Genomic DNA, 23,241 nt, shown 5'->3' with positions numbered 1-23,241 from the left:
GGGGGAGGGTACCACTTTGTCACAGGCTGCTATGTAGATTAACCTTTCAATTAGTTGTTATCAGGTCCTCTCCATGTCTCGGCGCAAGCTTTTCAGCCTTCGTTTTAAGAGATCAGATCCCACGAAATCGCTTGGATATGTCGCTGCACATTTATCCTTCGACGTTTCCCCGATAATGAAGAGGAGTAACCGAGGGGGGGAAAAACTTGAAGAGGTAAACTACCAGCAAATATTTACGGTAGCCTGTGCCCTCTTTTTTTTCTTTCATACTAGTTATATGTTTATCCTTGCATGAAACTTGGCATTAATTTGTTGTGCCTTCTCGCCCACGGCGGCGGCAGATTACAGATAGGTGGGTCGGTTTGTGTAACATCTAACAAAACGGCGTGAAAATCCAAAGAGGCTGTGTATCATTTCCTAATATAATATGGAAAAGCAAAGCGGAGCTGAAGCTGAGAAATGGGAGCTAAAAGAAACTAGCGATACATAATTGAGAAGCAGTGATGAAGGAGCTACTCTCCCAGCAGTCGTGTTAACTTGTATTCCCCCCTGAACATCTTTTTTCCCTCCAGGGCTCACTATTTTTCCTCATTGGAGATATTTGATAGTTAATGGTGATAAAGAGGTCATGCCATCATTGCACAGCGCAACACAGGACGTTAATAATTTCGCTGGCAGACGTGGAGCGAGCAGAAAAACCTACTTTTCAGCTTGACGGAACATTTATTTATCGCCCTCAATTTAACGTCACATAGTTTAAATGTTAAACATCAGGAGAATTACGGCTCCTCTCGGGAGAAATAATGAAAAGGGAGGAAGATAAAGACGAGGAAAAGGCGATAGCTTAGACACATTTAGCCTGCAGGAGTCTTGAATATGCTACCTGGAATTTATTTATTTTTAAAGAAAAAATTAAATGTGTTCCACTTTAAATCAGCGCGTGAGCCTTTGCAGGTTTTATGCAAACAAATGATAGATTTAACAAACAGCCAATTAAAGTCTAAAATGATCCAAATCACTTTCAAGTGTAACCAACTGTTTCAAGGAGGAATCCAAGTAAAGGTGGGCCGGTGTTAAACGCTTTGCAAATGAGGTTAAATATTTATCTCATTTAATTACAACTCAACCAGTTTATGCTTGTTATGGTGTACTTATAACTTAATAAAATGCTGTCGTTGCGGTCGGTGCTGTAGGTTAAGATATTATGTACGTTGGAGGGAAATGATATCAATTCATCACTGAAGGCACCTTAAGAGGCGGGTCAATTGAGTGAAGTGACAGATCATACAGCCAGTGCCGTGCCTCTTAGAGTGAGCTCATACATAAAGATTGACATGTGCTTTATCAAACCAGAAATCGGATCTTGTCTTTACAGCCAATATTGAAGTTGCTAGGGAGGGCACATTAGTGTAGGTAAGGTTTAATGAGACTCCATTGGATTGTAATCAGCGTCATGTCGGATTCATGTAAACTACAACATTGTAACAAAATGGCGACTGTTTAGGTGACATCAGTAATGCTGGCAACACTGTCATTTATCTGCTCAACTCAGCGGAACACAACTCTAGGTTTGTAACGTAGTTATTACCGGTTTCTTCCTTCGTTAAACGGCTCGGTGTTGCTTTCCAGACGTGTCTTTAACGTTTAATAAGGACAGCTGTCAGGAAAGTGAGCATTGATTATGGAGCTGTCATTAAACCTCGCGCTGATCAGTTTGTCTTAGCGGACGTCGAGCTGTCAAAAGTCGCGTGCGGACAACTAACGGTTAAACTTTACGTACGTTCTCCTCTTTTTGGCGTTTTTAGTTTGTTTGTGTGTTAGAAATGTGAAATGTCGCGGTGACATTTTGGAAATTTTCAATGGAAATGTTAACTTTATGTCGGAAAGGATTCTGAAACCGAAAATGTTCTTGTGTCGAGGAGGCTGTTTATACTTTTCCAGAACTCGGTAGAAGTTTCTATCTACCTGTCATGGTGTGAAAACTTATTACTTTTACAAAATAGTCTCTTTTGAAATGGACATCTGGTTTGGTGTGTGGATTATACTGTCAGACTATGGATTAAGTCTAATTTCTTTAGCAGCCATGACAGCTCCTGCATCTGTTTTTATCCATCTGTTTCTCATGTTTTAGCACATCTTTAAAGTCCTGCATTCCTCTGGCTTAGCCTTTATATCCATCCAGTCTCCTGTAACCTAGTTTACAGAATGTGAATAAGAAGCAATAATTACACAAGAGTTTGCTACTTAAAAATTACAAATTTGGTTTTCTCTCTTTCCTTTTAGGTTTGATCTGGGATTGAATAAATAAAGCTCCAGGTCAGCTGGTTACTACCATTGTGGAATTTACTAGTGCCAACTTTTCCTGAAGTTCAATGTCAGATACCCAGGATTGAGAAGAAATATGTGGATGCTGGCGTGGAACGTATCTTTTTGACCTTATTAAGGATGTGGATGTACCCAGTGTTCAGCAGCAGAAAGGAGGAATCTGTATGGATCACATTTTTGTGTGTCTAATTGTTCAACCATGGTAAAACTTGCAAACCCTCTGTACACGGAGTGGATTCTTGAAGCAATACAGAAAATTAAAAGGCAAAAGCAGAGGCCCTCAGAGGAGAGAATTTGTCATGCGGTGGCCACATCTCATGGACTGGACAAGAAGACAGTCCTTGAGCAGTTGAAATTAAGTGTTCATGATGGCTCTATTCTCAAGGTTACAAATAAAGGGAGCGCCTCCTACAAGGACCCAGGAAATCCCGGGAGAGTTGGATCAATCCCACCTGCGAACGTGTCTGTGCCATCAAAGGAATCTATATGGAATTCAAGCGATCTGCGCCATATCGATTGGAATAAAATACTTAAGAGGGCCATTGAGGGCCTGGATGATACCCATGGCTCCTCACTAAAAAACATCGAGAGGTATCTGAGGAACCAGGATGACCTCTCAATCATTGTTGATAACCCTGCTTTCCGGCAGAGGTTACGGCTGGCAGCCAAGCGGTCAGTTAACAACGGCAGGTTGTTAAAAAATGGCCCGCGGTACAAGCTCAGCCATGGCAGTGTGGATGGAAGGGGCTCCAGGTGTCCAAGTACTTCCCCCTTGGTCCTGTCATCAGTGACACTCCTCCCCCATGAGCGAGACCAGGTACACACACCTCGGCCTTTGCATAATCACTCCTTTTCCTCTGATGCCGATTCCCATGTCACTCTGACCTTTGCTGTGTCTTACATTGCTGTTACCCCAAAGGGAGACACCCCAATGACCACAGTAGTAAAACTCCTGCCAAAATAGACTGGTTATTAATGTGTTACTGATTTAACAAGAACTAAGGACTCTTTGGAACTTTAATAGTGACATTTCCATGATATCACCACCAAGGGGGAAGGGTGAAAGCTAAGGCCACCAGTAAAAGGAATTATTCTTGATAGGTCTTTTACAACTGTGGTCTTAATATTTGGGACTCTAACTTGGCAGATCAGAAGCAACGCCATCTAGAGTGTGTCCCTTTGGGGCTGTGTTTCTGTTGGTCTCCATAATAAGAGAGCTTGGATAATCAGAAAGTCATGCTGACAGTGTGTGGTGGGCAGTCTGCTGTAGGCTTCCCACAGGTTATGTAACTCTAGCCTAATGACCTTAAGGGATGTGGCTGGCTGTCTTGTGAGTTGCAAAGCATTAGTGAACAGAATTGGGACATTTTATTGGTAATTTGCAAGGGCAGGAGTATAAACTAGTCTTCCCAAATAGGACTGAGAAATGGGAGCTGAAGTATGTGTGGTAGGACAGAATATTCTCAGACTACATGCAGCTGTTATGACCTTTGTGCTAACTGAGATGCCCCAGAGAGGAAATAAAACCGTATAAACAAACTTCCAGGTTGCATTGTTTCCGCTGCTTTGGCACCTCAGGGGGGTGGTTTATATTTTACAGAGATTGTATCTCTATTACTCATGCTTAGCTATGATGCACACTGCAGATAAATATGTGTAAAATGACAATCTTAAAAGACACTGTCTTTTAAAAGCACAGAGGAGTGTGTCATGGAAAATAGTTTTCATTGCATGCAGTGTACAGTCATCTAGATAGTTTGTTGTGAAGGTCTTTTGCAGATTGTGTGTTGAGGCTTATCAAGGTGAAGTGCGGTCTAATAGTTCATGCACATGTTTTGCAGCTAAAGTGGTGAGCAGCATCAGGCTGTAGAGATGTCACCCTGCTCCCCACCAGTTTCACAGTGAATAATCAGGAAGCGACACCTTGATACTGCAGCCACAACTGTGACAGTGTCTGTGGTCTGGCCAAAAGTGAAACTGAGAACTGTTTAGAGACACAATGTCCTGCGATGGTTCTCATAGCTGAGGAAGGCCTGCTGTTTTCCATTTGGAACATTTCAACCTATTGCTCCCGGCCTGATGACATCACCTAGCCCAGTCCAGGTTTACCATTCACTTCAAAGGATGAGACATCTCTGCCTGTTCAGTTGTTGAAGCTCAACGAGAATGTGTGTGCGTGTGTGTGTGTGTGTGTTTGTGTGTTAAGAATAAGAGATACTTTGAGGTAAAAAAGAGCAGTCTTGGTTTAGAGTTTATTAGATTCTGAAGAGACTCTGGCAGGAACAAAGGCAAGGAATGAGAGTTTTTTTCCTGCTGTGTTATGCAACCACTTGAGCTCTCTCTCTCTCTGTCTCTCTCTCTCTCTCTCTCTCTCTCTCTCTGTCTCTCTCTCTTTCTCTCTCTACCAGCAGCAGTGTTCTAATAGGACCCCACCCCCTCACTCAGGACAGCCTGCTCTTTTGAAGCAGCATAATTTCCTGTAATGTACTTAATTTAGAATCCCCAAGTAAATCATCAGCATCTCTTCAGCTGTGTTTGTTTCTCTAGTTTCACATTTTTCTGCTGTGCAGATTGCAAATTGCTATTGGTTTTAATCACCAGACCCAGGAATATTTCTGATGGAAATTAATTATCCAGTTCCTGGATTAGACTTCATAACTCAGTCAGTGGAGACTATGTTATGAAGTGAGGACTTACACTTGCCTATCAGCTCTGAGCATTTCATCAGCAGTATGCACAGGCTGCACATTAGCACTGATGTCTTATTAATTTCAGGCTCTTTACATGGATTCTCTCACTTGTATCTATAATTCTCTTGTAGGGAAGGTATATACGATTTTTGTTGACCTAAAATCTGAGTTTTAAAGCTCACATGAACCTTGTGTACTCAGTGATTTCCGTTTGCCTCTCCAGGCCACATAAAAAAAATTAAAATGACACGCATGTACTTTTTGTACATAAACAAGAAGTAAGTAATGACAGCACTGAGGCCTTGTTCTCAATTGCCTCTGGCTGCATCTTTTAGCAGTGATAACATAGAATGGCTTATGATCAAGGACAAACATGAATATTTCTCTGTCTGTCTCTTGCTCTGAGTGAATGAGACTTGAACTTTGATGAGCCTCCAGTTAACAGAACATGTAGGGTAATATGTAGGGCTGCGACTTCCTATTATTTTCATAATTGATCAGTTTTTTTGATAAGTCTATTACAAATTCTAAGAACTCATGATCTTGTCTTCAAATGTCTTGTTTTGTCAGACCAACAGTGCAGAATCCAAATCTAGTCAATTTCTAGTGATATAAAAGAGAGAAATCATGTAATTTAAGAAATTGAAACCAGAGCATGTTTGGCATTTAAGCTTGATAAATAACCTAAATTCTCAATCCATAATCAAAATTGACTTAACTTTTTGCTGATCATCCAAGTGTTTCAGCCCTAGTTATGTGCAATTCAGTATGTGATCAATACTTATAACCAGGACTCCCCAACATGAGACATTATGAAAATCCCTGATTACATCTGAGCCACAGTGTTGTATCCTCGAGGTGCAGCCTCATAACACAGTAGCATTTTAGTGTTTTTATGTGCATAATCACAGCTGTGTGAGCAGCAGTCACCTCTGAGTGCTAGCGCCTGCTTTCAAATATTGACCTGGCAGGTTGGAAAATAGAGTAATCATTGATGTGGCAGTAAACTGCTTCCCCTCACTGTAACAGCTAATTGATACAACAGCAAGGAACAATGACCAAATTCACACTGTATCCCTTGGGTTCATTTGGATGGTGTGACAGGTTGAAAGGATGCAAGGATGCTCCTGTCCTGTGTTTTGTTGATGGACAAAGACAAGAATAATAATAAAAAAGGTCACCCATAGTTCAACTATTGGTCAGTAGGAGATAAGGACCAATAGAGATTATGAGGTTGCAAACTTGGTTGAGGTCATGATGATGATCTGCGTCATAGAAACCAGGATCTAATCATGGGCATCCCCAGAGTGCCCTTCAAAGCTCCAGTCAATTGATGAGGCCTTAGTGTGTAAACTGATGATGAGGTGGGTTATTTATGGTCACACCCTGTGAGTGTTATTTTCCATTAAGAAATTCCTGTTAAACAGGAAAGGAAGCAGCAGCTTGTTTGATGCTCCTCTAGAGGCTTGTGTATATGATCTAACATTTAAAGGGACACCTCATGAAAGCCATGATGTGTCAGTCTGAGTTTAGTCTGGTCATGATTTGGTTTGGTTTTGACTGGCAGCTGTATGAAGAGATGACACTAAGTCTCTCCCAGTTTCCTCTGCGAAGACAGCCTCTCTTCATTCGGAGTGATCAATGAGGAAATCCTCTTAAACCTTGAGCTCATATTTTACTTCTTCTGAACTTTTCCGTAAGCCCTTAAATGAGTGTTTGTTCTGAGACTTGCAACATTTACAGTGGATCATGGCAGTAACAATGAGAGCATGTGTTATTATTGAGGTAATTTGATTACATGCTGGTTAATCCTTTCAGACTGGAGTGCAAGCTTTAAGAATTGGATTAAGCCCTTAAACTATGATTACTAAGATCACTTACCCGTTCAGATGTAATGGATAAAGGAGGTGGATCTCAAACGCAGCATATCTCTGAGGATGAGATTCATTTATTATTCATTTCTAGTCTGTGAGAACTCAACTCTCTTTTTTTCACTCTCTGAGCTTATGCTTCCAGTTCATATTTTCGTGGCTGTTTTCATTAAATCCACACACTGGTTTTTATCTTCTTGCCTTAACCAGCAATATGTCTACAATGATCTCAAAAATCCTGACAAGATAAAATGTCCGAAAACAAACACAGCCTGTGCCCGCTTCTATTTTTTAAACAGTTTGTCTCTGTTTGTGTTCCCACCCAGCTCCGGGTTGACCCCATCCCAATATGCAGTTTCTGTCTTGGAACGAAAGAGTCAAATCGGGACAAGCGGCCAGAAGAGCTGCTGTCCTGTGCAGACTGTGGGAGCAGTGGTAAGTCGCCTTGTGTAACACTTCAGTTATTGGATGTTCTCACTAGCCATAACATACTGTAGACTAGACCGTTAGTATCTTAGCACAGCTCAAAAGCAAGAGTGTGAGTATATATGAGGACTAGGGGTCTATATAGTTAAAATCATCACAGTATTTAGAAGAATAGTTATTCGATATTGGTATATGTAATTATTTTATTCCTTCAGTGTTGCAGTATGATGTGGTGAATTTCTGGAAATTCAGTTGGCCAAATATTTATATAACTGCGGAAAATGTCTACGTCTTTGCCTGAAACACATCAAAAATCATTGCACTTAATCATATTGATGCACAAATCCTACAAATTCAATTTTTCCATAAAGCTGCTCATTGATTTGCTTTATTGTCTAATATAGCCACGGATATTGAGGCTACCTTAGCACATAGGTTAGAGAAAAATCTGTGCTTGTTGACAAATTCCTGTCATCTCACAATACAGAGTATATCACCCAAGCCTGGTAGCATCAGTTCTCAGCAGCAGCTAAGCAGATGTCACATTCTTCCTCCTCATTTTTCACTTCCCTTTAAGGGATTTATTGGAAGAACAATGTTCAAATTGAGCGGCTGAAGGGATCCAAATTGCTTGCAACCCTCAGTGGGCTCAAGAAGGGCAGATGCTCCATAAGTGGCCATTAGAATCTGAAATCATTTTCACTCAATTCAGATTCTTCTTATAGCGCGCACCAGGCACAGCGGATCAAAGATCAACCCTTTCCCCCGCTGCAGATTGGTGGCATTTCCTTTACTGTTCTTTTGTTCCAGACAAAACTGCTAACCCCCCATAAAATTACCTCTGCCAAGGAGTCATTTATGTTTGAACAATTATTTTAAATGCCGTAAGGAATTGTTCTCCTGGTGACATTTTTATAGCTCAAATTTGACTAAGTAGCGTCGAGGTGGTTTTCATTAACCGCTCGTAGTGTACACAAATTGTGCTCTCACTGTAAAACAGCTGTTTTACAACCATGAGAGGGAGCAGGGTGAGGGAGAAGGCAAGCTTTTACATGACTTTCATGGATCGGCCTCCATTAGAATGAGTGCTGCTACTGTTTCTGCCTCATTAAGATCAAATTATCTGTAATTAGTGGCTCAGATGTTTGATCATACTGTTTTTAGACACATCTTGTGGCAGGCTGGGGGAAAGTGTTGCGGACATACAGGCCCACCATTGTTTTTGATGATGTAATATGTTAATATTTAACCTTACTGTGTGAATAAATGGAAAGCCTTGTCTCTTGCTCTGTGACACAGTCAGTGCTGGTAAAAATGCGTCATGCTAAAATGCGTTTTTGATTGCATCTGAAGGGCATCCATCATGTCTGAAGTTTTCCCCCGAATTAACCTCAAATGTGAAGAGATTACGGTGGCAGTGTATTGAATGCAAAACCTGCAGCTCCTGTCGAATACAGGGGAAAAATGCCGTAAGTATAATGTTGCATACATCTTAACACACATCATTTTCAGTGCTGTTGGCTTGGAGGTAGATCCCATTTTGTGCATCCCTGAGGATTTGTTGGTTTTCCCTCAGATTTGTAAAGCCTCTCTTGTGCTCAATTGGGCTTATTTTTCCAAAAGACTCTAAATGACGGGAGGTTGTTACATGTATGCAACAGGGACATCCCTTACACATGCCTGCTGTTCCCTTTCAGGATGAGATGCTATTCTGCGATTCATGTGATCGGGGCTTTCACATGGAATGCTGCGACCCGCCGCTTTCAAGAATGCCAAAAGGTGAGGTGTTTACACTGTCTGGCTTCTCTGTTTCCCGCTCTGCTGTCAATTCAAAGCCTTTTCTTCACAGACGGCCGTTCGGGGCTGTCACTCAGCACACAGCGAGGCAGCGGTGGCTTATTAGGAGCTTTGCATGCATATCAAATTATTCCAGCATCCCTGGGGAGATTTGCTATCTCTGGATTACAGTACTGACCCTACAGCGAGGCTTGTAATGATGGTGCACGTACTGTAGTAGGACATTTGGCAGGCAATTCATACAAGTCACATAGCTTTGCTCAACAAGCTGACACGAAGTCTTTTTCTCTGGACAGAGAATTGACCCAATGTTTTTCTTATGGATTTTCGCTTTGTGCTGAGTAATTGATTGTCATTGTGAGCTGGTGGGATTCTCGCCAGTTCTTGGTATTAAAGGAGATGTTTTCAAATGAATGTACTGTATGTCCTCTGAATTGATGAACCCACCCAAACGGTACTCTCTCTGTGTTTGGACACCCTCCAGGAACCTGGGTCTGCCAAGTCTGCAGGCCGAAGGAGAATGGGAAGAAACTGCTGCACAAGAAAGCCGATCAGATCAAACGTCGATATGCAAAGCCAATCGGAAGGCCCAGAAATAAGCTCAAACAAAGAATGTGAGTGTGCAATAATCTGTGAAAGAGAAACTCCTCTTGAAGAATAATAACACGGCGCTCACCGAGTTAATTGCTAAGATCTGGGAACACGGCACCACTGCTGAAAAGAAGTTCAATGGGGCCAGAAATATAATTTTCAAAACAAACCCCCAGGTTAGCCCAACAGTAAAATTATTACCCAAACATCCATCACACAAGCTGACTTTGTGGTTCAGCTTTGACCTACGGTTGTGTGCAACAATTGTGTGCTTCAAGAGCTGAGCAATTACTTTGGTGAGCACCATGTTATCACAACAGATAAAAAAATTATGGTCAAAACTACCAAAATAAGACCCACACTGCAATAAACTGGAATTATCCTTTAGAGAGAATAAAAAACACACCAAGAAAATAATAAGTAAATACAAGAAACACTGAAATCTTCTCTTCTAATTGGTGTTGGTGTTTATTGACTCCAGTACAACTCAACTTCACAGAGTTGTTTTGGATGCAAAATGTGTCGATTGCTCCAAAAAACAGAAATAAAGAATAACTTGTAGAGATCTGGTTTACAGTGGTCGAAGATGCACTCAAGATATTTAAGTAGCAATAGCACAATGTTAAAATACTTTTGATGCTGATACTAATATTTTAGAAGATAGTCAAATGCTTTTTTTGTAAAGTCTTAATTTGCAAACTAACTACTAACTGTATGTGTTAGATAAATACAATGGAGTAAAAAGTGCTAGTCATGTATAAGTATAAAGACATAGAATACTGAAATACTCTAGTAAGGTATCTCAAAATTGCACTTGAGTAAATGTACTGAGTAAGATGTGACTTTCTACAACACAGTTTGTCGTTCTTGTCTTTGCAGATCTGTAACCAGTGGTGACGGCTGCATGGTAGCACTTGGAGGAAGGGGGTCACCTGGTAGGGGTCAAAAGATTACCGTCTGTTCCACACCTTCATCTGGTCATGCTGCATCTGTGAAGGACGCCAGAGACAGATTGGCTGTTGCAGACCCCTGTTGTGCGGTCGACGCCACCCAATTCACCACTTCCACCCCCACCTCCACTCTCCCCCTCACGCCCACCTCCACCCCAGCTACACTCACCGTTAACAAGAAAACCAAAGGGCTTATCGATGGGCTTTCCAAATTCTTTACCCCTTCCCCTGTGGGCCGTCGCTCGCGAGCTGTAGCCGTAGAGTCGCCCGCCAAACAGTTAAGCTCTAGAGACAAGGGTCTGCCCAAACTGTCCAAGCCACCAGAGCCGTTTGCCTTCGCTGCTGACGCCACTCAAAAGATAACCCCCTCGTCCTCTGCACTTCCTCCCGCTCCCACGTTGCCGGGACTTAGCCCGCCCTCGCAGGTGTCCAGCAGCTCCACCTCTGCTAACTCGCCCCAGAGCTCTTCCAGCCAGTCTAGTGTTCCTTCCCTGAGTAGTCTCTGCAATAGCAGCCAACTTAAGGGACTATTTGACGGACTTTCTCACATTTATACTACTCAGGGACAGTCGCGGAAAAAGAGGCTACCTTGCTATGCGCCACCTAAGCGCATGCACCATAAGCAGGATTCACCCCATGTGTCCAAAACGGGGCCCCAGCACCTTGGAAAAAATGAGTTTACTAAAAATAGGTTACACTCCACATCTGCTGGGCCGGGCCGACCCAGAGGACACCCATTTAAGATGGTCAGTCGTTTCAAACGTAATCCCTTCCTTAAAAAGCACAGGACACTAGGCAGGCTGAGGTATAAAGTGAGCCCTCAGAAGGGAGCCCCCTCACCAGGAAAGGGAGACTTGACAGACGGAAGAATTAAGCCTGAGAATAATCATGGTAAGCAAGGCTCGCAACTCCAGCCAAGACCTGCGTCTCCACACCTTTAAGTTTCTTCTTTATTTTTTTTTTTAAAGCTTAACACTCGCAGTTATGTTTTGTTTTCAGACTAGAGCTAATCTTTTCTTTGAGAGGACAACCTCAACATTCTAACAGACTACTAATCCTCTGCCTTTGAATTCTTTTAGTTTCTTAACCCAGTTTCGTTGCGTTTTGACTTGGCTGCGGACTTTACGTGGCTTCCATCCTCTCGCCCGTTGGCTTTTGTCATAGTGCATGGCCCACTAACTCCCTCATGTTGCTCCTTGCTCTGTTCTTGACCCTCTGCAGTAGTGCACACACTGTGATCACTACCTAGTAGAGGCTGTAGTCACATCAGCGCTCTCCCTCATCCCACCCTCACTCTTGAAATCACTGTCTCCACTCAACCTCACTTCCAGCGGACATTAGACACATACAACCCAGTGATTCACCCACCCAAGTTGACTCAGAGCTGACATGATGATTATAGCCAGAAGTGCAGTAACCCTTACATTTCACTGTCTTCAGAAGTGAAGTCACAGTTTAAAAAAATAACACGTAGGAAAAACAAATGGATATATGTTTCAAGCAGCTCTAAACAGTATACTGCACAAACACTACTTACCCCAGCAGCACATTTCCATAAATATGTTAATGACACATCACTTCCACTTGTAATGGGTTTTTGTTTTGGTGGTTAAGTCATAGTGTTGATGTCTTTCATAAAATTACTGCCTGCTTTCCAACATCAGTTGCTTTTCATGTCGACACTCGCTCTCTTCACTGCATCTGCTTCTTAATTCATGGGAAACTGTCTTGGTGGATGACTAAGCACATGAAAGCGGTTACGCAATTAGAGTGATTTAGTTTCACTTCATTACATTAGGGATTTTCATAAAAACATGCAAAGATGATACATTATGAAATTCCTCAGAGACATGGCCTCAAACAGGCTCAGCAGCAGTACTCACAGTATAAGCACATTTGCATAGAATGCATTTATGAGATTATTCAACCACGGCTGCTTCAAACAGGCCGGTACTGATGTGCTATCTGATGTGTTGATGTTGTGTTATTGTGCCTGTAACAGGCCACAACGGGGAGCTGCGTGTGAAGCAGGAGGCCCAAATGGACTTTGCGGCCATGTCCAGAGACCACGTGACAGAGGAGGACATTGAGACATTCACGCGTGTCCAGGAACTCGCCGCGCAGGTGAGAATACTAGGGAAACTCAACTAAACATCTTAAACAGTTTTGGGCATCACCAAGCAGTTTTTATTTTATTTTGTTTTTTTATATTTTTAAGTTAAACATTTATTTATATTTAATAATTCTCCCAATCTCCCTCAGTTACCTCCAGGTTCGATTCTCTCTCCCATTTGAGTTTAACATAGACAGTTGAGTTAAGTGTTAAGGATAGGGGTGGGTGAGAAAAAACAACATTATTATCTTGAACGGTATCTCATGATTATCTTGATCTTGATTTCTATGGTAAAGATTTAAATGAATTTTCTTACCATTCAAACATATTTTTAATGTAATGCTAAAAGAAAATTCTCCTGCCCGCTCCTTTAACTGCCCTTGGTTCCTCTAAGCCTCGAGGACCCTGGAATATTTCAGATTTTCAGCAAGAGCAAAAAATAAACCCTGAAAAAATGCATTAAGTACTGTAAGCTAGTGGATCAGAAGTTAACCCGACTGGATTATATATTATTCAAGTATTTAAGTTAACACTAGTGACAGATTTCTGTTAGATTTAGCGTGTCTTTCATTTTCACATGAGAATTTAACCACAATCTTGATGTGACAGTTTATCATACAGCTATATGAACGGGTAATAAGAGACACTACATTGAATTATCTGGGTCACTATATTTATCTATTTGCCTTTGTTAAATCCTTTCACAGCGATCTGGATCTCTGATGAACACAGACTCTGTGCGATGCCCTGCCATTATTGAATTTGGGAAGTATGAGATTCAGACCTGGTACTCATCGCCTTACCCACCTGAATATTCAAGGTAATGTTGATTTAACATGACAATTAATTCCAGTGTCTTTTGTTACTAGAGTTGCATTTTATTTCAGTGTCCTTTCAAAAAAAGAAGAAGCCTCATGCTGAACTACAAACCGGAGCTATCCCTTTTGTCTTCACCAGATTACAAAAGCTTTATCTGTGCGAGTTCTGTCTGAAGTACATGAGAAGCAAAAACATTCTCCAGAGGCACACAAAGAAGTGTGGCTGGTTCCACCCGCCAGCCAATGAAATCTACAGAAAGGACGACCTTTCTGTATTTGAGGTCAGCCTCCCTTTACAGCAATAAAGCAATAACTGTATGCTGCATGAGATTCCACTGAATGGGTTTCTGGGAGGAGGAGGGAAAAAATGGGAACTGTTTGAACAGTGTCCTCTTGCTCTTTTTATTCCGTGTTTAGGTTGATGGAAATGTCAGCAAACTATTCTGCCAAAACCTCTGCCTGTTAGCCAAGCTTTTCCTGGATCACAAGACCTTGTATTATGATGTGGAGCCTTTCCTCTTCTACATACTTACAAAGAATGATGAGAAAGGCTGTCATCTTGTGGGCTATTTCTCCAAGGTAAGAATTACAGAGTGATTATATGGGAAATGAAGGAATACCGCACATAATTTTTGAATGGTGATACTGATACAGAGAGACCTGTCCATTTTTGTGGCGTGGTTTGAGTTTTATTCACAGTCGTACTTAAATGATGAGTCAACTAATCAGTTAGTCATACAAAAATGTCAAACATTCACTGGTTCCAGCCTCTGAAATGTGAAGATTAACTGCTTTTGTCTGTTTTATATCATTTTAAATTGACTATCTTTAGGTTTTGGAACCAACCAGCAATTTTAAGATGAGATTGTGTTCTCTGAGAAACTGGGATGCAAATTTTTCACTATTAACTTACATTTTACAAACAAAACAATTAATCAAATAATCAAAAAATAATTGACGGACTAATTAACCGACAAAAAGATATTATTAGTTATTATTTATTGTGTGATACTTTTTAGTGAGAGCTCATCGCTCTCTGTGTGTGGCGTGCATTCGCACGTGCACAGCTTTAGACAAGGACAATGGCAGGTGCAGTAAATTGCCAGCTTCAGCAGAGCTCTGACATACTTGATCTGTTTCTCCTTCCCTCAGGAAAAGCTTTGCCAGCAGAAGTACAATGTCTCCTGCATAATGATCATGCCTCAGTACCAAAGGCAAGGATTTGGAAGGTTCCTTATTGATTTCAGTAAGTTCCTTAATGCTTTTTTACACCGCTGGACTGGAGTCTTTTTTTTTCTCATTGGTCTTTACAAACAATTTCAGATTAAGGGGTGAATTTGTTGCTTGTGGCAAGGTGCTGTTACTTGGTTAAGGCTTTGAAGTGGCCTAATCAAGAGCATTCATGTTCAGTGCTTAGGCAATCACAGAAGATTAGGAGTGAGAAACATTACATTCTGGCTGCATACATCATTGGATGGCCAGTAGTATTTCACCAAAGCATTGCCTGAAGAGCTTTTTCATCAAAAAAATGCCCTCAATTCTCTCTCCTTGACTTGTGATGAAGTGTAGATGCTGCTTTTATGTTTTAGTCCAGTAAATGCAACACATACAATATTTAAAGGTTCGCGGTCCACTTATGAAAACAGTTGCTGCCTTGAGTGGATTTCTGTGTTTAGGCAGGCAGTTTTTTTTTTTTTTTTTTTGTCATTATAGACGTTTTATTATTTTCAAGAGTTGTCTCTTTGACAAGTTTGTGTGTGATGAAGAGAGGGAAAAGGAGCGAGTGTGGGGTGGGCAGGCGGTAATGGAGCATTTGATTTCCTGTTCACTTTGGGAGCCATTGAGACACAGAGATGCGAGAGGATCTGTGATATTGAGAGTGTGCTGATAACAAAGACAGGGATTAAGGGAGATTGAACACAGCTGAGTTCTGAGCTCTTTGAAGGCTTTATTGGAAAATGTAGCTTTGGAGCTGGAAGTTGTTTAGATTAAGATTTTCTGTTATATTGGACTGTATTAGAGGAACACTTTGTCTCAGGTAGCTGTGAAAGCAGAGCATTAGTGGGTGCCTGTGTAAAAATGTTCCCTTTCAAATCATAATTCAAAGGACACTGAGTAGCTCTTTTGTTTTGTTTTATTAATGATAATATTCTTGTAAAATTACATGGAATGAAATTTTTCAATTAATTTATTTGAATATTCATCGCTAAGTGTTTGTTATCACTGGCTCCTCTTCTTAGCTTTAGTAATGAATATTGTTATGATTACTGGAATATTATGTGTTCACTGTTTGGTGATTAGATTTGCTTGTTTGGTTCTCGGTAGTGGGTGCACATTAAAAGGCATTAATTAATTTCATGCCGCTCATAATGGATGACCCTTGACAGGGCTGTTATAAAACTAATTACTCACAGATACATATTAGTATTAGGTTTTTTTTCTTGTTCGTTATCTCTCCTAAGTGCAGTCTCTTGTGAGCAATGACATCCAGCTGCTTCTCTGTTTCGCTCTGTCGCTTTGTTTCCTCTTTACTCCCCTCTTTCAACCTGCTTTGTTGCCCTTGCCAGCATGTATCATAGCTTCTGACAAAGGTTGAAGGAGAGGAAAACTGATTGCCTCGCCTCCCTTTATACTATTTGAAGGTGAAATCCTAAACAGGGTTCAGTGTCACATCCTTACATGAATATGTAATCCATAAGGGAGAGGAGGGGTGGGGGGGGGGGGGAGCGAGGGATTGAATTGCAATCTGAAATAACACAGCAGCCGCCTCTAGCTTGACTAAAGCATTTTGTTTTTGTTTGAATTGTGTCTTTTTAGGTTACCTTCTCACCAGGCAAGAAGGACAAGCCGGCTCCCCGGAGAAGCCGCTGTCAGATCTGGGTCGCTTATCCTACCTGGCATATTGGAAAAGTGTCATACTGGAGTACCTTTATAAGCACCCAGATAAACACATCAGTGTTAAAGGAATAAGCAGGGCCACTGGGATGTGTCCACATGACATCGCCGCTACTCTCCAGCAGCTCGGCATGATTGACAGACAGGATGGCAGGTCAGTTTCCGAGCCGCAGTCTCCTTCAGCCTGTGCTGCCGCTTCTGTATGCTGTCTGACTTATCCAGGCCAGTGGGTATTTTTAACAGCATATCCATTAATGCCGCTGAATATTGACAGAAGTAAGTCAGGTTAAGCACCCCCAAGGACATGGAGCACCTGCTGTCCCAAAGAGCTCGTCTTTGTGCTCATATTTAACCACACATCACCTTCTGTCTACCCTGGCTCATTCGATTGTGGACATGAACTCATGGGTTTCTCTCGTTGTGACCTAGGATCGTGTTGATAAGAAGAGAGCGATTGATTCAGAGGCACATGGAGAGGCTGAGGGCTAACCCGCGTCAGAATGAGGTGGACCCCGACGCCCTGCGCTGGACACCTTCCACGAGTCTCAACACTGTCCTGTCTGAGGAGGAGAGGGAGGCAGAGATGGATGTACGTTTCCCTGTTCAATCAGCAGACGCTAGTTATTTGGTTACACATGCCTGCAATGCTGTTATTGAATGTTTGTTTGATTAGCTGGGGAGTTCAAATGGAGGGCATGAATGGGAAAGGCATTCTCACTGTCAGTAGGCATCTAATGTTGTGCAAAATTGCACTAAATCAGTTCACTACATAATTGATAGTACTGAATATTCCATGAAATGCAATCTTTCCACGGTTACTTAACGGAAATGTTTCCTCCATGACGGGCAGACATCCAATCAGTGCGCTGCTCTTATTATCAGGAGAAATCTGCAGTGATTCATTTGTCATGATGTTAATTCCAATCTCTTGTTTTCCCATTAGCCTCATTGCTCAGATGTAGGAGCCGTGCATGTGCCTTTCCCAGAGATAATGCGTCTTGTCTGTTTAATTACCAGGCTGAGCGGCTGAAGGAGCAGGCCAGTTGCTGGGAGAAGGAGGAGAGAGAGGGCTACATGATGACTCACAGTAGCAGACAGCCTCTCACAAAGGTCCACTGCAAGGTTCCCTATAGGACCTATGAGCGCCGCCCTGCACCGTCCTGGACCAGGCGCATCCAGCAGTTGGAGGAAGTTAGTGATGACGAAGCTGACGATGACGACGATGACTCCGATGGCTCCGATGGCTCACCACCCATCCTGACAAAAGCCCATGCGATGCTTGCAGCCAAGAGAAAGGTGACTTTTGTTGTTTGTTGATGTGAATCATGCTTCTTTTGCATCACCCCACCCCCAACCCCCCCCCAAACGTCGCCACGCACAACCGCCCTCCACCCCCCCCCCCCCCCACAGTGTCTAGTATCTGCCTGATTATCTGGAATTTTATTCTAGGACAAAGTGGAAATGAATGTGTATCATTAGATATTTTCCTTCGTTAGGGACCATGTTGTGTACTCTAGTGAGATGGAGAGGATTGATAAATATTCATGAATTCATTGGAGGGTTCAGTGGCTTCCTCGTGTCATCTGGAGCCTCCCTGTGTGCCTGCAGCTGTAGATAATAGATTGTGTTTTCACTGCTGGTGTCGAGACTGCGCAGGCTAAACCTTGTACTATTGTCAATGGTCATGGTTAATTTACTGCCCTCCTCTGTGCTTCTCACATCTGTTCTGTCTATATGGCACTGCCCCCTTGTGCTGGAGTTAATATTACAGCCAGCTGCATGATGTCAGGGAGACCTTGTCAGCAAAAAACAGTATGGAAACCAGAAAAGAATGACAGTGGCTGTTGGAGTTTATTTAGTGCATTAGTTACAGTATTGATTTCACATTCTTCCTGTGAAGGATTTCGGAGAGAAGAGTGGTTGAATCGCAGGCAGCTGGTGGGAAACAACTGGAGAATGTAAAATATAGACTGTGGTTTCTCCTTACTCTGCCTGTCTCATTTGTGGTTTTCCACACTAGGCTGCATTGCTCAAACATTTAGTCTCACAGTGTGGTTTTGACATTTTACATTTAGCACAAAAGCTTGAATGAATTTCTGCTATATCCTCATGGAGGTCATCCACCTAGTGCCCTAGTTTCCAGTCTGCAGAACTGCTTTGATAAGATTTGACTGTGTTTTCACCGGTCTTGTATTTGTGTTTCAGAGAACCATCGTGCTCAAGAAGAGAGGGCGTAAAAGAAAGAGAATAAACAGCAGTGTAACAACAGAAACCATCTCCGAGACGACTGAGGTGCTGAACGAGCCCTTCGACAACTCGGAGGATGAGCGTCCTATGCCCCTGCTGGAGCGCACCTGCAGAGTGGGCGAGATGGAGGAAGAAGAAGAAGAAGAGGAGGAGGAGGAACAGGAGGACAAGCAACCGATTATACCAATGAAACGGCGGCGAGGTCGCCCGAGGCTGGAGAAAAATGCACAGAAAGACAATCTTGAACACTGGAATGACGGTATTTGCATCTTGACTGTTATAAAAATACTTGTACACTTATTGTATTTAATTATTTCTCATAAAATAGTTTTATAGAAGATTGTTCTATCTCTCTGGCAAAACACTAAAATGTTTATTATCGTTATTTTGGATCTGTAGGAGCTGACGTCCTCTCTAAGAGACCCGACAGACCCCGTCCAGTGAAACGGAAGAAAGGCTGGCCCAAAGGAGTGAAACGTGGCCCTCCTAAATGGAGGCTAAAGAATGAACGAAAGATGGGCTTCAAGCTTAACCTTTACACACCCCCCGAAACCCCTATGGAAGCGGAGCAGCACCATATTCAGACAGAAGAAGCAAAGGATGAACCAGACCAGGATATTGTCAGTGGAGATGAGGGCAGCAAAGGAGGCAGAGGCTCGGCTAGTCCAGATATAACGCTAGAGAGGCTCCCCTCTGAGCCGCCGAGTCCTGCTGACCATGGCTCCCAGAAGTCAAGCTCCCCTGAAGGATCACCGGTAGCCTCTCCGGTCTGCTCGCCTGCCGCCTCTCCTGGCGCCTTTTCCCCCAGGCCTGAGGACAGAAGTGATTCCCCAGAACCACCGGAAGATGACCAGCAAGAGAGTGAACACGAGCAGGAGTTCCCAGCCAAAGATGTGGAACGCAGCACAGAGGGTGCTGTATCACTGGAGAATGACAATGAGGAAGATGACGAGGAGGACGAGCAGAGAACTCAAATAGAGGATCAGGATGCAGATGATGAAGATGACAGTCACAGCAAGACAGCAGAACCTGAGGGCAGCAAGGCAGAGTTGGAACAGAGTTCGAAAGAAATAGCTGAATGCACCCCACCTTTTTTAGATCCAAAAGAAGACAATGACTCTGAGTTGAGTCAGCAGGTTTCTACAGTACCATGTAGTGATGAGGAGCCAGCTACCGCTGCAGAAAGCATCCAGGAGGCTGTGACAGACACAACAGTAGCAACACCACAACCTGAAGCAGTAGCAGTCGCTTCAGTAGCAGCCGCAGACTCTGATAACCCTGTAGACTCTGAGTCAGAGGAAGAGAGCACGCCAAGTCCCTGTCCGGATCACCCACCTCCTCAGCCTGCAGAGAGGCAAACACTCAGTCCCGTACTGAGGGAGGATCCCCCAATCTGCACAGAGATTGACTCAGAGACGGCCCAAGCTGTTCAGTCCCTGACGCAGGAGACTGAGCGGGAGACTGTTTTCCAAGACTGTGTGGAGAGCCAGGAGCCCTGCAGGAGCCTGCAGACCTACGCCCATGTGGCCCAGAGCCCCCAGCTCACCTCATTGGATGACTGCCCCCAGTCGGACCACAGCAGTCCCCTTTCCTCCGCGCAGTCCCATCCCAGCCAGTCGGTACGCTCTGTTAACAGCCCGGCTGTCTCCATCCTGGAGAGCAGCTACACTCAGATCAGCCCCGACCACAGTGCCATCTCAGTGCCCTCGCTCCACAACATGGAGACGAGCCCCATGATGGATGTGCCGTCTGTCTCAGATCACTCGCAGCAGGTGGTGGACAGTGGCTTCAGCGATCTGGGCAGCATCGAGAGCACCACGGAGAACTACGAGAACCCCAGTAGCTACGACTCCACCATGGGGGGCAGCATCTGTGGGGCAGGCCCCACCCAGAACAGCTGTTCCTATGGCAGTATCCCCCCCAGTGGCCTGGCCCAGAGCAGCTGTGCCGTGAGCCAGCAAATGGCTGCCGTCAACCCCGGCAGCTGCGGGATGATTCAGCAGAACAGCCTGAGCTCGCCGCCACACTGCAACGTTAAGTCGCCACAGGGCTGTGTGGTGGTGGAGAGGCCTCCTAGCAACAGCCAGCATAGCCAGCACAGTCAGCACAGCCAGCGCAGCCAGCACAGCCAACACAGTCAACACAACTCTCACAGCAGGCACGGCCCACACAATCAGCACAGCCAACACAATCAGCACGGTCCACACAATCAGCTAAGCCAGCACAGTCAACACAATCCCCACAACCAGCATAGTCACCACCACAGTCACCACCTGCAGCACAATCAGCTCAGCCAGCACAATCAGCACCCTCAGCATAGTCTTCACAATCAACACAGTCAGCACAGCCAGCAGCAGTCCATGGCACAGTGCGCCATACCCACCAATTTCACCACCACCATGCAGCTGGCAGACATTCCTGAATCTGGCAACCCAAACTTCGCCCTCTACGAGAGGATCAACCACCAGGGGGAGTACGGCAGCGGGCACTACTCCCAGTCGTCTGGCCTCAGTCTGGCTAAACTGCAGCAGTTCACCAACACGTTCATAGACCACCCTCACTCGCTGCCTTTCAACCACTCGGCCTCACACCCCATAACATCTTATGCAAACACCCCCTCGCTATCATCGCAGCACTCCAGCCTGGTCTCCTTGTCCCAGACCCCTCATCGAGTCCCCAACCCACAGGTGCAGGCCACCATGACCCCTCCCCCAAATCTCAGCTCCCCACCACCCATGATGCTGCAGCGCAATATGGGCATCTCGCCCTCGCAGCGGATCCAGCCCCAAATGGCCTCCAAGAGTCACATCTCGGCACGCTCCAAGTCAGCCCCGCTGTCACACCACCAGCAGCAGATGTACGCCCGACCGCCACAGACTGTGGCCATGCAGGCGCCATCCAGGACGCTGGCCGCCATGCCACGCATGAACATGAGTGTGAATATCATGCCGGCGCCAGCCTACAATGTCAACTCCATGAACATGCCCTCCCTCAACGCCATGAATGGCTACAGCATGAGCCAGCCCATGATGAACAGCGGCTACCATGGCAACCATGCCTATATGAACCAGTCACCCCAGTACTCTATGCAGATGGGCATGATGGGAACACAGCCATACCCCCAGCAGCCCATGCAGGCTCCACCACATGGCAACATGGTGTACACTCCAGCTGGTCACCATGGTTACATGAACACAGGCATGTCCAAGCAGTCCCTGAAAGGGCCTTTCATCAGGCGGTAACTCTCCGCAGGACTGAGCTGGTTCTTCTCATGTGCATTTTGCTGTTTAAAGATGCACTGATCTGGCCTTGTTTTCTCTTTTGGTGTATTTTTGTTATTGTTTATTACTTAAAAACCAGCAGCAGCACTTGGAAAGAATGCAAAAATTTTCATCAGTGAGTAAACTTTGAAGCTAATGTTAAAAAGTATTTTTGTTCCTCCAGATGGGAAGCCTTACATCATTACGATGAAAATCTATTTAATTAGTGTTAGTGTCTCTGATGTGTCTTTTAGAGCAGGCGGGTTCAGAGCTCAGAGGTAGAGATTTCATCAGTGGTCTTGCAGTCGTGTAGCAGCCTCAAATGAAGCCATTTAATGTGCCTGCTACAAGTGGAGTTAGTGGCTGTTTGAACCTGTTCAGTGTACCTGTCTAACAGTGCTGACAATTAGTTTGTACTATACTCATGCCTTTGTATATTTAAATTATTGTACTTATTTTGTAAAGTGACAACTAGCATGCTTCAGTCTCTGTTAGTGACAGTGCATTGAGTAGTACTGTACAAGTGTTGTGCTTAATAGCAAGCCATTTTAAAGATATCTGGCCTTTATTAGGTTTCCCTCCACAGGGAGAAAGATGAAACTATATTTTGTTAATTCTAATAATGTAAAAAAATGTAAACTTAGTCCTGTTTTCTGTTCGGTTTGAGAGGTTTTATTGCTATGTATGTATAATTCTGAAGTCTTTTGTAACAGATCTCCTTGAGGCAGCTTTCTGTTTAATAAAGCAGACTGATTTCTGTCAAAATAACAAAGCATATCTCAGTGTTTGTACCCTGAAAATTCTAAAACATTTCAAAATGTCCAGAAGTGTGGCAGAATTTAAAAAGAACTAAATGATTATAACGATGAATAACAATAAAGAAAAATATAAATTTAGTCCAAAGTTGATATTTTACATAATGCCTTTAAAGCTACGTTTTCATTCCATCTGTAGATTTGTTTTCTATCTTTATAAAATGTTGGATTTATATTTTACCGAAGTGTAGAAGAATAGAGCCTGTGAATAGACCAAACTAAGCTAATGGATTGCATGTAAAACGCAACTTGTACTTGTGTTTTTGTTTATATTGCTCTTTTGTAGCCTTTGTACCTGTACAGAGTTGCTGGTAAGAACAGGGGGGAAATACCTGGCTATGTGCACAAAAATCGGACAGAATGACATTCTTGTATTTATGACTTTTCTCCTTTTGTCAGTCACTTAAAAATGCTGTACATTTTAGCATAAGAATAAATTATGA

At 43.5% G+C, this 23,241-nt stretch overlaps 1 protein-coding gene across 4 annotated transcripts; it reads left to right on the top strand.

Moving 5' to 3' along the window:
• Positions 1-92: 92 nt before the first annotated feature.
• Positions 93-23,167, top strand: LOC111219893 (histone acetyltransferase KAT6B-like). 4 transcript variants are annotated; one of them, XM_022742734.1, is made up of 17 exons: positions 93-214; positions 2,284-3,142; positions 7,213-7,321; positions 8,666-8,781; positions 9,010-9,091; positions 9,594-9,723; positions 10,580-11,541; positions 12,653-12,774; positions 13,471-13,583; positions 13,721-13,862; positions 13,999-14,160; positions 14,734-14,827; positions 16,399-16,630; positions 16,906-17,065; positions 17,494-17,772; positions 18,682-18,982; positions 19,123-23,167. In XM_022742734.1, exons 2-17 carry the CDS (start codon positions 2,525-2,527, stop codon positions 21,963-21,965), a joined length of 6,465 nt encoding a protein of 2,154 aa, XP_022598455.1. In that variant the 5' UTR covers positions 93-214; positions 2,284-2,524; the 3' UTR covers positions 21,966-23,167. The 4 variants fall into 4 exon arrangements, with proteins under 4 accessions (XP_022598455.1, XP_022598456.1, XP_022598457.1 ...); XM_022742735.1 differs by having other exon boundaries at positions 202-238; XM_022742736.1 differs by lacking the exon at positions 93-214 and adding an exon at positions 1,499-1,568 and having other exon boundaries at positions 10,580-10,635.
• The last annotated feature ends 74 nt before the right edge of the window (positions 23,168-23,241 follow it).

Source organism: Seriola dumerili, unplaced genomic scaffold, assembly GCF_002260705.1.
Source record: "Seriola dumerili isolate Sdu_G_001 unplaced genomic scaffold, Sdu_1.0 BDQW01000068.1, whole genome shotgun sequence".
NCBI lineage: Eukaryota > Metazoa > Chordata > Actinopteri > Carangiformes > Carangidae > Seriola > Seriola dumerili.
This window is presented reverse-complemented; position numbering and strand designations above follow the sequence as displayed.